This window comes from Rhinoderma darwinii, chromosome 5, assembly GCF_050947455.1.
Source record: "Rhinoderma darwinii isolate aRhiDar2 chromosome 5, aRhiDar2.hap1, whole genome shotgun sequence".
In the NCBI taxonomy this organism is placed as follows: Eukaryota; Metazoa; Chordata; class Amphibia; order Anura; family Rhinodermatidae; genus Rhinoderma; species Rhinoderma darwinii.
Genome location: NC_134691.1, coordinates 89,483,170 through 89,497,178, shown reverse-complemented (window position 1 = coordinate 89,497,178; position 14,009 = coordinate 89,483,170). Strand labels below are relative to the sequence as shown.

The 14,009-nt window shown below is 41.0% G+C and overlaps 1 protein-coding gene across 1 annotated transcript in view; it reads right to left on the bottom strand.

Annotated features, from left to right (window-relative positions):
* Positions 1-14,009, bottom strand: part of PCMTD1 (protein-L-isoaspartate (D-aspartate) O-methyltransferase domain containing 1) — a 62,359-nt gene that overhangs the window by 18,642 nt on the left and 29,708 nt on the right. The window contains exon 3 of the mRNA XM_075826257.1: positions 2,113-2,215. Coding sequence (XP_075682372.1) covers positions 2,113-2,215 — 103 coding nt within the window. The remainder of the gene's footprint in view (positions 1-2,112; positions 2,216-14,009) is intronic.

Sequence of the window (14,009 nt, the reverse complement as noted above, 5' to 3'; positions counted from 1 at the left end):
TGAACTAAAATTATTTGTTTTTGCATCGTCGCTTTCCAAGAGCCGTAATTTTTTTATTTTTCCATCAATGTAGTGATTTTTTCGATTTGTTTTTTTGCGGGACGAGACGTCGTTTTGATTGGTACTGTTTTGGGGTGAATGGGACTTATTGATTCATTTTTATTATGACTTTTTTGGGGGGCAATGGAAAAAAATTGCAATTTCGCCATTGTTTTTTGCGTTTTTTTTTTTACGGTGTTCACCTTGCGGTTTAAATTACATATTAACTTTATTAATGGAGTCATTACGGTCGCGGCAATACCACATATGTGTACTTTTATTTTTTACACTTTTACTAAATAAAACCACTTTTTATGGAAAAAAATGGATTTATTTTTTTACTGTAATTTTTATTAATAATCTTTATTTCACATTGGTGACTTATTTTATTAGTCCCACTAGGGCACTTTACTGTGCGATGTTCCGATCGCTGCTATAATGCTTTGGTAAACTTCGTATACCAGAGCATTATTGCCTGTCAGTGTAAATCTGACAGGCAATCTGTTAGGACGTGCCTCCGGCGCGTCCTAACAGGCATATGTCCAGGGCAGACCTGGGGGCTTTTATCAAGCCCCCGGCTGCCATGACACCCCATCGGAGACCCGCGATTGCATTCGCGGGCCGCCGATGGGTGACAGAGGGAGCTCACTCCCTCTGTAAACAAAGTTAAATGCCGCGGTCGCTATTGACGGCGGCATTTAACGGGTTAAACGGCCGCGATCTAAGTAAACTTCGATCGCGGGCGTTGGAGCAGGAGCTCAGCTGTCATCAGACAGCAGAGCCCCGGCTCCAGCCTGCACGGGAGACCCGTGCATGACTTAGGCTAGGCGATCGTGAAAAGGAGTCAGCCTAGCCTAAGGCCCCTTAGTGACCGACGTGAAAAGGCGTATTGGTGGTCAGTAAGGGGTTAAACCAGGTATTGGTACTTTTGGCAGTGTGGGCAGGTGCCAAGTCCTTCTGGAAAATGACATCAGCATCTCCATAAAGCTTGTCAGCAGAGGGAAGCATGAAGTGCTCGAAAATTTCCTGGTAGACGGCAGCGCTGACTCTGGACTTGATATAACATAGTGGACCAACACCAGCAGATGACATGGCCCCCAAACCATCACTGACTGTGGAAACTTCACACTGGACTGCAAGACACTTGGGTTGATGCCTCTCCACTCTTCCTCCAGACTCTGGGACCTTGATTTCTAAATGAAATGTAAAATTTACTTTCATCTGAAACCAGGACTTTGGACCACTGAGCAACAGACCAGTCCTTTTTCTCCTTAGCCCAGGTAAAATGCTTCTGACGTGGTCTCAAGAAATGTGACAGTTGTAGCCCATGTCCTGGATACGTCTGTGTGTTGAGGCTCTTGTAGCGCTGACTCCAGCCGCAGCCCACTCCTTGTGAATTTCCCCCAGATTCTTGAATGGCATTTTCTTGACAATCCTTTCAAGGCTGTGGTTATCCCTGTTGCTTGTGCACCTTTTTCTACCACACTTTTTATTAATATGCTTGGATACAGCACTGTGTGAACAGCCGGCTTCTTTAGCAATGTCCTTTTGTGGCTTACCTTCCTTGTGGAGGGTGTCAATGACTGTCTTCTGGACAACTGTCAAGTCAACAGTCTTCCCCATGATTGTGTAGCCTACTGAACCAGACTATTGGACCATTTAAAGGCTTAGGAAACATTTGCAGGTGTTTTGTGTTGAATAGCCGATTAGAGTGTGACACCAGGAGTCTACAATCTTGGATTTTTAACAAATATTCTAACTTCCTGAGACACTACATTTTGGGTGTTCAATAACTTTTAGCCATAATCTTCACCATTAAAAGAAAAAAATGCTGGAAATAGATCAGGCTGTGTGCAATGAATCTGTAGAATATAGGCGTTTCGCTTTTTGAATTGAATTATTGAAAAATATTAGCTTTTTGATTATATTCTAATTCATTGAGAAGGACTAATATATATATATATATATATATATATATATATATATATTAAAAGCGTGGAGCTCCGGAACAATCTTCTGAATCACAATTTAAGAGGTCAGCAAATATTTATTAAAATTAGTCCAAGAACTCACTTGTCAAAGCTATCACTATACTTAATGAAAGTCTCCAATTTTTCCTTGGCATATTCCACCACATCGGAATGAAGCTCAACTCCATGATTAATGCCAAATGGACCTACGAGATAAATAAATGCAAGTAACAGTTAAAAACCAGAATACAGAAAAAAAAAAAAAAAGAAAGACAAAAACAAAAAACAAGATTCTTTACTTTTCTATCCAAAAGAAGAAGTTGTTTTACACCTTAGATAAACTTAAACAATACTACGTTTTCATTAAACTTCGATGTGATCGTTATTAGCTGGAGATGTTCAGGACCCGCTCTCAGCCAAGTCTTCAGTTCAGCGGAGACAGTACGACACAACTTCTACGTATACAGGATGCATAGAAGCTGTATCTTAAAAAAATAAAGAATTTTTTTTTTAACAAAAGGGTTATGGAAGTTGCTTAAACACACAACACATTATTTTAATTAAAATAATTGCTTATAAAAAGGTGTACATAGCCTTTAAAAGGAAAAAAAAAAAAACTCTCAAGACTGCACCAATGTAATGAAAGGAAGAACATAAACACTGCTAAGGCTCTGCTTATCATCTCCATGCTGGAACGGGGCGGTCCCCATTGTAAGTTTAATGGGGTCCATCGGGTGCCAGGGTATCCGTTGTATGACGGATTCGGCAGAGCATTGTGGCTTTTGTTATGAATCTAAGTCACAACGCTAGTGTGAACATAGCCCTAGATTTTTAAACAAAGCAAAATACAAAACAATTATACATGCAGCGTTTCTTCAGACACGGTCAGTATGGATAATAGTAGCTCTGTTAAACTAAAATTATTGGGACCGGCGTACTCAAACATTTTCCAGGCCTTGAGATTGTGGTTGGAAGTATGCCAGATGAAAGTATAAAAATACCAATTCACTCCAACCCTGATTCCAGTATTGTGGGACATGTAGTGCACAAGAAGAATCAGATGAGTGAGTTGGAGCACTGCCAATTTATGGTGTTCCCATAGCACCTTATTTTTTCAGTGATAGTTTTATTTAAGGACATTTGTAAAACTCAGAGGTTTGTCTTGTTCTCAGATGTATTAAATGGCTTCACGCTGAACGTTTTATACATTACGCCAAAAACAGCATTGGATCTTATCAGAGGAGAAACCTTTGCTTTGGAATGGGTTTTCCAGCAAACCTCTAAAGTGGTCCGATAGGGTTTGTGGCTTTATATATACAGCATTCACATGGACCATTCATTCAGGCTCCTGGATGAATCCAATTGGTGAAGACACTTGGAAGGAATGGTTACTTTCATGATCACTGCTTACTTGCTATACACCGGTCATCTAATCACTGTACTGAGGTTTAGCCAGCATTTTATGATGTCATTGTGAGGCCAGCTTAGATATAAGCACTTAAGGCCCTTTTACACGGGTCAATGATCGGGCGAATGAGCATTCATATGAACGCTCGTTCCCGAACTTTACCCTGTGCCAGTCGATGAACGAGCAAAATTATCGTATCGTTTATGCAGCAGAAAATATTATCGTTTTCTCCAGCACATCTTCGTGTAAACCAGGAGGTGTGCTGCTAACATGATGGTAATGCATGGGGACAAGCGATCTTCGTAGCGATCACATTACTGATCATATATCCTTATGAAAGGCGCATGTTAGCCGGTGTAAAAAGGACCCTTACCCCCTCATTCAGGACTCTGATCTACTAGAGAGTGGCTACAAAGATAATCTTCCGCTCTGGAGGACTCGGCATGACCGTGCATTATACATAGGGTCTATTAAATTTAATTTCTCCTGTGGTGGTAATAAAGGTGAATTCTAAATTTTTGCTGGGTTTCCCCACAAAGAACGGATCAGTGGAAGTGCTAGCAGCAGAACATGCTGTGATCAGCCTAAAGTTGACATTCCTTTCCTTCAAAAACAGAGTGTCCAAAGCGGACGACCAATTTATAAAGAAACAGCACGCCCTGGAAGAAAAAAAAAAAAGATACCTATATATTCAACATGAACAGTGCAGTTTTCAAGCTTGAAGCAATTTCTGCATGGCAAAAAACTGCACGTTACAGGTTTGCTTAATAAAAATAAAAAAAAGTATGGGATTTGCCTTTATACCAGTTCTTCGGAGTGGTTGCTATTGCTTTACCTTATACTGTAGATACTGAAGTGCGGGCTTAGATCACGCTGTGTGACATCCTGTGGTTGGGAATTTGTCTAGACAGGGCTGCCTTTTTCTATGTACTGTAGTAAGACAACGCAAGCACAGAACAACTGCGAATCCTAAAAGCCTATCGGTTCTGAGAAAACCACAAAAAGTGACAGATTGAATTATTAGAATTATTTCCTATACATATCATTAGCAGAACAGCAGATTTCCCTCAGTATTAAACTATATTCACACAAGTGTGAGATTTACATGCGTACAAAACCAGCGTAAATCTGTCAATGTCCGTTGCGTTTTGCGTCAGTGTGCACTGCGCGTGGCATGTGTTTTTCATGCAACTTGCAAGCACTTTTTTACCAAATGTCACGGATCCGTGTGCTATCCGTGTTTTTCACGCACCCATTGGCTTCAATGGGCGACTAAGCGCGCCAAAACACAGCAATATAGGACATGCAGCGAGTTCCACGCAAAAGGACACTCGCTGCGTGAAAACTCCCGCATGTGCAAATAGCCCCACTAAAACCAACGGGTCCGTGTGCTGTGCGTGGTTTCAACGCACCGCAGACGGACGAGAATCCCGCTCATCTGAATGAGACCTTACAGGACGCAGGTTATATAATTATTGGAGCAGTGAGGTCCAAATCTGAGATTTTCTTCTTTTCTTGGAGAAACCAACTGTGTGGGGGGGGGGGGGGCTGGTTCTATACAGTATCTGAATGGCAAGATGGAGCCTTGTGCTCAGATCTGGCCAGGATTCAGGGCGAGCAATTCAATTTGCCCATTTTGTCAATTTGCTTGTCCAAATAATACAATAAAGTAATCAATTACCCGATTTTTCCCAAAAATTCACCAAAAACTAATCTCGAACCTAGTAAATTAATTTGCTAATGCGTTGTGATAGGTAGTAAATCAGCAAACCTCAAATTGCACCTGAACTTTACTTCATACAGAATAGTGTTATTTACCAGCCATGTAGAAGATTTCCCTGTGTATTATGCAGCCCAGCTAGAGGAAGAGAAAGATGCTTGTAAAGAGTTAAAGTGATATTCCCAACTTACACATTTATGGCATATCCATAAGTTGTGCCATAGTGTTTGATAGATGCAGGTCATCCAATCCCCGTTTCGCCTGGTGAGGTGAAACGGTGATTAGTATTGCAGTAGATCATGCAAGCGACACAACGATTGCTGGTTCAAGACCCCTAGGGGGACTAATAAAGTTTAAAAAAATAAAAAAAATCAAATAAAAAATGTTTTTTTAGAATGTTCCAAAAAACTAAAAAAAAAAACACAACTTTTTCACTAAAGCAAAGTTAAAAAAAACTCCAAAAAAATGGAATATAAAGTGATCAAAAAGTTGCATGTACCCCAAAATGGTATCAGTGAAAACTACAACTCTCCCCGCAAAATTTAAGCCCTCACACAGCTAAATTGATAGAAGAAAAAAAAAAAAAAAAAAAGTTAAGGCTTTCAGAATATGGCGACAAAATTTTTTTTTTTTTGGCAGATAATTTGTTTTCAGCTTCATTGTATGTGGTACAATAAATGGTGCCATGAAAAACGACAACTTGTCCCACAAAAAACAAGCCCTCATATGGCTATATCGACAAAGAAATAAAAAAAAAAAAAAGTTACGGCTTTTGGAAGGCGGGGAGGCTGAAGTGAAAGTGAAAACTCAAAATGGCCCGGTCTTTAAAGGGTTAATCACTAAATTTTAATGTTAAAAGTTTTCTAAATGACATGTATTTGAGAAAGGTTTTCTATTTTGGTCTCCTATTACTTATGAGGTTACCCAGTAACTGATCGGCCTTCTTTAGCCCCTTGGCAACATGTGACGTAACCGTAGGTCACCGCCACCAAAAAGGGAGTATAGAGCGGAATCAGAGGCGGAGGCCGCTTCATACTCAGCTGGCATTGGCTGTAACATTGTTACAGCTTACACCTCACTGTGTACATTGTATGGTACAATAAATGATGGCATTAAAAAAAAAAAAAGACCTCATACGGCTAGAACGACGGAAAACTGAAAAAAAAATACAAAATAAGAAGTTCTAGCTTTTGGAATGCTAGGAGGAAGAAACGAAAATCTGAAAAATGGCAGCGGCACCAAGGGGTTAAGTGCTTTATCCAGATCAAAATTGACCTTTAGGTGTAGCCAATTTTATTTCATTACTTACAATACAAACATGAAATCTATCTCCACATACCTGCAATTCCTGTACCCAAAATGTGCAAAGAGTAAATTAAAACTTTACATGGACTCTAGTTAAAGGGATAACTCACAAAGACAACCCCTTTTTAAATAGAAGTCGACACATGGACGGCAGTTGTCCTTTACAGACCGTTCCTTTAAGGATGATACACCTTGGAAATCCCTACTTTCTGCTGCTTGACTTAAAGGGAACCGAACGATACGTTTTTCAGTGAACTGGTGCAAGTGCATTGTGAATTCTCTGCTAAGGGCAGGGGATTCTTTTTTTGTTTTTTGTTTTTTATTCTGTGCATGCGCCGGTATCATCTTACCGGATTTGGGGAGGCCTGTGGATGACATAGGGGGCATCATCCACGCCAATCAAGCAAACATGGGCTGGGTTAGCCTGGACACTTGGGAGCTCTATATGCGCCCTGCAGACTCTTCAGCCCTCATCAGCATATGGCGCAGGAGTTTTTAGAACTTTGTTTTCTAAGGTATGCGGTGCTGCCGTGGACACATAGCCATAAGCTTGGAAAGGGGTTTACATGTGCTACAGTGTGGTGGAAACAGTTCATAGGGTTAAAATCTGCCGATAGGTACCCTTTTAGTGGAGCAATGGAAGGACACCGGTATTTCTGCCCATGAAGTACGTGTAACGTTTGGGTAATTGTGTAATAGGATTTTTCTAGAATATGAATATCCTGTGTTTTAACTTTAGGTTACAATAGAAGATAAAAATGACAAATAAAGGAGTAACATAGTAATAGGAGGTTGTAGAAGCCAGCAACAGCAGATAAGAGGGTTAAACGTGAGGAGCTGGACGTTTTATATGGAGAATGTGTAGTGCGCACGGATCCCACGTGAGATACTTATGAGATGCTCTTCCAATGGTCCGGTAGTAAACCATACAGGGCTCGCTTATATATGGTTAATCGCAACGTATGATCATCAGAAAATGGCCTATTGCCTAAAACAAGTTACGTTAAACATATCTTTTAAATCATTTTGGTGGTGGTTTTCGTTGTAGCTTTTTGTCATCATCCATATGAAAAAAGAAAACATTGTGAAATGTAGCAGTTCTCACACTGGCCACCGGGCTCTCTCAATAGACGGACGCTTGTAGTTGTCACGGCTAGCAGTCATCTCATTACCATAGGAGGACAGAATTACAATGACCGGTAACGCCTCTGTTCACACCACGTCTGTGGTACAGGTTCAGCTTCTATGCCAGGAAAATCTCTTGACCTTATACACCAGAATGCCCATAGACTTTAAATAGCCAAAACAATGTCCTTTTGGCATTCCCTGGCATACTTTTGCCTCTACGGTATTGGAAAGCATAATCTACTACACGGATCAATACAACTGGAGAATTAAAAAAATAAAATGTTCTTACATGGAAGTGAATGGGATATAGGCGCCCAGTTACATGCATTGTGGGCATGTATTAAACTGTAGCAAACGCACTGTGAAGCTTATTAGGCCTTATTCACACCAACGTGTCCGTTTTGTACGCATAAAACATGCAGCGTTTTTGCTGCATTGCAGTTTCGTGTGACATCCGTGTATGGTGCGCGTCTGTGCTTTTTACGCGCGTATGTCATCCGTATCTCACGCGTTTACATCAGCAAAAAAAAAAAACACTGAAGGAGGTGGTTGTCTTTAGCAACTGTTGTGTGAATCACGGACAGCACACGGATATGCGTCCGTGTTTTGTTTGTGATTTTCGCGCACCCATTGACATCAATGGGTGGGTGATGCACAAAAAAGGCACAAGAATAGGACATGCAGTGAGTTTCACGCAGCGGACACACGATGCATGTCTGAATAGCCCCATTGAATTGCATAGGTCCGTGTGATGTCTGTTGTTTTAACGCGCGTAACAAGGACGTGAAATACGCTAGTGTGAATAAGGCCTAAAGCTGTAAGCAAATAACGCACGATTACATCACAGGTCACAGCTCAGCCCGTCCTCTCCCTCTCTGCACGGTGACATGACACAAAGCATGCTACAACAATCTACCCTATCAGGTCAATTGACCACTCAGGCCATGTACAGATGTAGCCATCTTTATCTTGACTTTTCCATAGGAGGAAGAGGAAGAAAAAGAAGAAGTTTCCCAAAATAATAAAGAATATTTTGTTATACTATAGCGGAATACTTTTGTATTTTTGGTTTAGACAGTTTTCTTTTTTGTTACTGCTGTTGTAGCCTGAGGTGTAATTTAACCCCTTAGTGTCTAAGCCGGTTTTGGCCTTGTGGACACAGCCGATTTTTGCAAATCTGACAGGTGTCAATTTATGTAATAACTCCGGAATGCTTTTGCCTATCCAAGCGATTCAGAGATTGTTTTCTCGTGACACATTGTACTTTATGATACTGAAAACATTTGGTCGTTAAATTCAATATTGATTTGTAAAAAACACCAAAATTTAAAGAAAATTTGCAAAAATCTGCATTTTTCTAAATTATAATGTATCTGCTTGTAAAACAGATTGTAATACCACACAAAATATTTACTAGTTAACATTTCCCACATGTCTACTTTATGTTTGCATCGTTTTTTGAACATTATTTTATTTTTCTAGGACGTTACAAGGCTCAGAACTTTAGCAGCAATTGCTCGCATTTTCAAGAAAATTTCAAAAGGCTATTTTTTCAGGGACCAGTTCAGTTGTGAAGTGTCTTTGAGGGCCTTATATATTAGAAAGTCCCCATAAATCACCCCATTTTAAAAACTGCACCCCTTAAAGTATTCAAAACAGTATTCAGAAATTATTTTAACCCTTTAGGCATTTCACAGGAAATAAAGCAAGGTAGAGGTGAAATTTACAAATTTAAATTTTCTTTTTACGAAATTCATTTGTAATACAGTTTTTTCTGTACCACAGAAGGTTTTACCAGAGAAACGCAACTCAATACTTATTGCCCAGATTCTGCAGTTTTTAGAAATATCTCACATGTGGCCCTAGTGCGGTAAATGGACTGAAACACCGGCCTCAGAAGCAACGGAGCACCTGGTGGATTTTGGGGCCTCTATTTTTTTAGAATATATTTTAGGCACCATGTCAGGTTTGAAGAGGTCTTGTGGTGCCAAAACAGTGGAAACCCCCCCAAAAGTGACCCCATTTTGCAAACTACACCCCTCAAGGAATTTTTGAAGAGGTATAGTTAGCATTTTTAGGTTTTTTGCTAAATTTACTGGAACTGGTCTGTGAAAATGAAAATCTACTTTTTTTCTGAAAAAACATACGATGTTTTAGTTTTTACAAGGAATAAAGGAGTAAAAGCACCCCAACATTTGTAAAGCAATGTCTCCCGATTACGGCAATACCGCATATGTGGTAATAAACTGCTGTTTGGACCCACGGCAGGGCTCAGAAGGGAACGAGGGCCATTTGGATTTTGGAGCGCAGATTTTGCTGGAATGGTTTTCGGTGCCATGTTGCGTTTGCAAAGCCCTGGAGGGACCATAACAGTGGAAACTCCCCAAAAGTGACCCCCATTTTGGAAATTACACCCCTCAAGAAATTTTTCTAGGGGTATAGTTAGCATTTTGACCCTACACGGTTTTTGCTGAATTTATGGGAATTATGCAGTGAAATTGAAAATCTAAATTTTTTTCTAATAAAATGTAGTTTTAGCTCAGATTTTTTTCATTTTTATAATAGATAAAGGAGAAAAAACACCCCAATATTTGTAAAGCAAACTCTTCTGAGCACAGCAATACCCCATATGTGGTAATAAACTGCTGTTTGGATACATGGCGGAAGTTAGAAAGGACGGAGCGCCATTTGACTTTTGGAGCTCAAGTTTTGCTGGAATGGTTTGCGTCCCCATGTCACATTTGCAAAGCCACTGAGGGGCCAAAATAGTGCAAACCTGGCAAAAGTGACCCCATTTGGGAAACTGTACCCCTCGTGGAATTTATCTAGCGGTATAGTGAGCATTTTGACCCCAGTTTTTTTGCTGAATTATTGGAATTATGCAGTGAAAATTAAAAAGTCTACATTCCTTCCACTAAAATGTTGACATTTTTTTCATTTTCACAAGGAATAAAGGAGAAAAAGCGCCCCAACAATTGTAAAGCAATTTCTCCGGAGTACGGCAATACCCCATATGTGGTCATAAACTGCTGCTTGGATACACCGCAGGGCTCAGAATGGAAGGAGTGCTACTTGGCATGTAGATTTTGGTTGATTGTTTTTTGGGCGCCATGTCGCATTTGCAGAGCCCCTGAGGTACCCGTACAGTAGAAACCCCTGAGAAGTGACTCCATTTTGGAAACTATACCCCTCAGGGTAATCATCTAGGGGTGTACTGAGCATTTTGATCCCACAGGTGTTTCATAGATTGTAATAGAATGAGGCAGTGAAAATGAAAAATTAATTTTTTTTTCCAAAAATATGTAGTTTTGCACCCAATATTTTTTTCCACAAGGGGTAATAGGAGAAAAAACAACACATAATTTGTTACCCAATTTCTCCAGAGTACGGCAATACCCCATGTGTGGCCCTAAACTGCTGTTTGGGCACATGGCAGAGCTCAAAATGGAAGGAGTGCCATGTGGCTTTTAGAGCACAGATTTTGCTGGACTGGTGTATGGGCGCCATGTCGCATTTGCAGAGCTCCCTTAGGTACCAGAGTAGAGTGTAAAACCATGAGAAGTGACCCTATTTTGTAAACTACACCCCTCAAGGCATTTATCATTTGCCTGGACATATGACAGGGCTTAGGAGTGAAAGGCGCATACGAGACCTATTTTGGCGATTTTCGCAGAATTAGCCCACAATGGCAGGGCTCTGGGGTCAAATAGTAAAACAAACCCTCAAGTAGTGACCCCCATTTTGGAAATTGCACCCCTGAAGGCATTTTATTAAGGGATGTAGTGAGCATTTTGACCACCCAGGTTTTTTTTTTCTATTAGAAATGAATGCTCAGTGGATGGTGCAAAGTGAAAATTGCAAATTTCCACAGGTATGTGCCATTTTAGTGCACAATATATTTTGCGCCCAGTTCGTGCCACTGAAGACAAATACCTCAAACTGAAAAGCGTGTTCTCCCGGGAAGTGGGGATGCCATATATGTGGATGTAAACTGCTGCTTGGGCACGCTGCAGGGCTCAGAAGGGAGGGAGCGCCATTTGGCTTTTGGAGCGCAGATTTTGCTTAGTGGTAGTTTTGTTTGGGGTTTTGCTGGTATTTCAGTTTATAATGTGGGGGCATATGTAATCTGTGCGGAGTACATCAGGGTATAATAATTGGGTAAATAAATTATATTTCATAGATCTGTGGCCAGTGTCGCACTGATAAATGGTGCCGGAAATTATCCGCTTTTGAACACTCTGCACATTTTGCATCGCCATATTCTGAGAGACAGAACTTCTTAATTTTTTTCTCCACCGGAGCTGTGTGAGGGCTTATTTGTTGCGGGACAATCTATAGATTTCATTGGTACCATTTTGGGGTACATGCGATTTTTTGATCACTTTGTATTTCATTTTTTTGGCAAGCAAGGTGACCAAAAACCTGCAATTCTGATGTTTTTTATTATTTATTTTTTTACGGCGTTCGCCATGCGCTATGAATGACAATTTTACTTTATTCTACTTTTTTATTTTTCCGTCAAAAAAGCTGTGGGAGGGCTTGTTTTTTGCGGGACTGGCTGCAGTTTTTAATGGTATAATTTTGGGGTACATGCAACTTTTAGATCCCTTTTTTTATTCTGTTTTGCGAGAGGTAGTGACTAACAAACAGCAATTCTGGAATAGTTTTTTATAAAAAAATTTTACGGTGTTCACCGTACGCATAAAATAGCGTGATATTTTTATAGTTTGGGTCGTTAGGGACGCGGGGATACCACATATGTACTTTTTGTTAATGTTTTGGGGTTTTTCCTGTAATAAAAGACTTAATATAGGAAAAAAGGCTGTTATAGTGTTTTTTAACAGGACTTATTTTTTTTTTTACTTTTTTACAACATTTTTATTAACTTGTTTTAACTTTTTTTTTGTGTCCCACTAGGGAACTTGAAGACATGAAGCCCTGATCGCTATTCTAATACACTGCACTACCTACATAGTGCAGTGTATTAGAGCTGTCAGCTATTCACTGACAGAAAGCATATTGGGCTTCGCCTCCCGGCAGGGCCTTATAGGCTTCCGTACTAGGAAGCGATTGTTAGGCTATAGTTGCCATAGCAACCATCGGAACACCCGTGGGTGCCGATGGTTGTCATTAGCAACCATATGGTGCGATCTAATCACTTAGATGCAGTCCTGGCGGTTAGAGCACGATGTCAGCTGTGACAAACAGCTGACACCCGCGCCCGTGGCAACCATCGTGGTTGCCGACAGGCTACAAGACACTTTGATGAGATCGATGCATCTAAGGAGTTAATCGGCCGGATCGGAGCCTAGCTCCGGTCCTGGCCGTTAGAGGTGTGTCGGACAGCTGATAACTGGCGGTGATAGCGCTGGCTCAGCTTCGGAGCCAGCGCAATCACATACACCACGTGATGGAGCTGTGATTGGTCAGTCTGCTTTGATTGACCAATCACAGCGATCGCCTGCAGACCGCTGTGATTGGTCCCCTGCCGTCTTACTGTGCCGATCAACTGTCATAAATAGTGGACGGCACAGTTTTGTCCTTTGACAGGGTGGCAGTTTTTAGCCAGGACACACCGTTACCTTAAAGCACTGCAACACAGACGTACCGGTGCGTCCTGGTGCGGTAAGGGATTAAAGGAGTTTTCCAGGGATACATTTTTGTACGAGTACTCTGTCAAAATTAAATAAACTTCCCAATATGCATTCTGTCAAAAATTGTAACTAATTTGTTCTTATTCCCCCTTCCTCTGGCCGGCCGGAAGTTCTGTTTTTCATCCTAGCGTTTTTTTTGCTTCGACACACGCTAGTGCACGAGCGTTACTAAGCAGACACACCTGTGTCGATACTTCGCTGTGTATTGACACAGGTTTGGCATTGAAGCATAAGCAGAGAATGAATGGCGCGGGCATTGAGGAGGCTGTGGACCAATAGGATGCCTCAAACCCCGGTATACATCAGAAGTCCCAGGTTTGAGGCATCCTATTGGTCCACAGCCTCCTCAATACCCGCCCGTTTGATTCTTTGCTTACACCTTAAAGAGGCTCTGTCACCACATTATAAGTGCCCTATGTTGTACATAATGTGATAGACGCTTTAATGTAGATTACAGCAGTGTTTTTTATTTAGAAAAACTATGTATTTTTACCAAGTTATGACCTATTTTAGCTTTATGCGAATGACTTTCTTAACCCCTTCCCGACATTTGCCGTAAATGTACGACATGGAAAGCATTGACTTCCCGCATCTTGGCGTACATTTACGCCGAATGTTTGGGACCGGCTCAGAAGCTGAGCCGGTGCCATCATCACCGGATCTCAGCTGTATCTTACAGCTGACATCCGGCTGTAACGGCGGGGACCGAAATTAGCTTCGATCCCCGCCATTAACCCCTTAAGTGCAGTGCTCAAACGCGATCGCTGCACTTAAGGTGTTTGCAG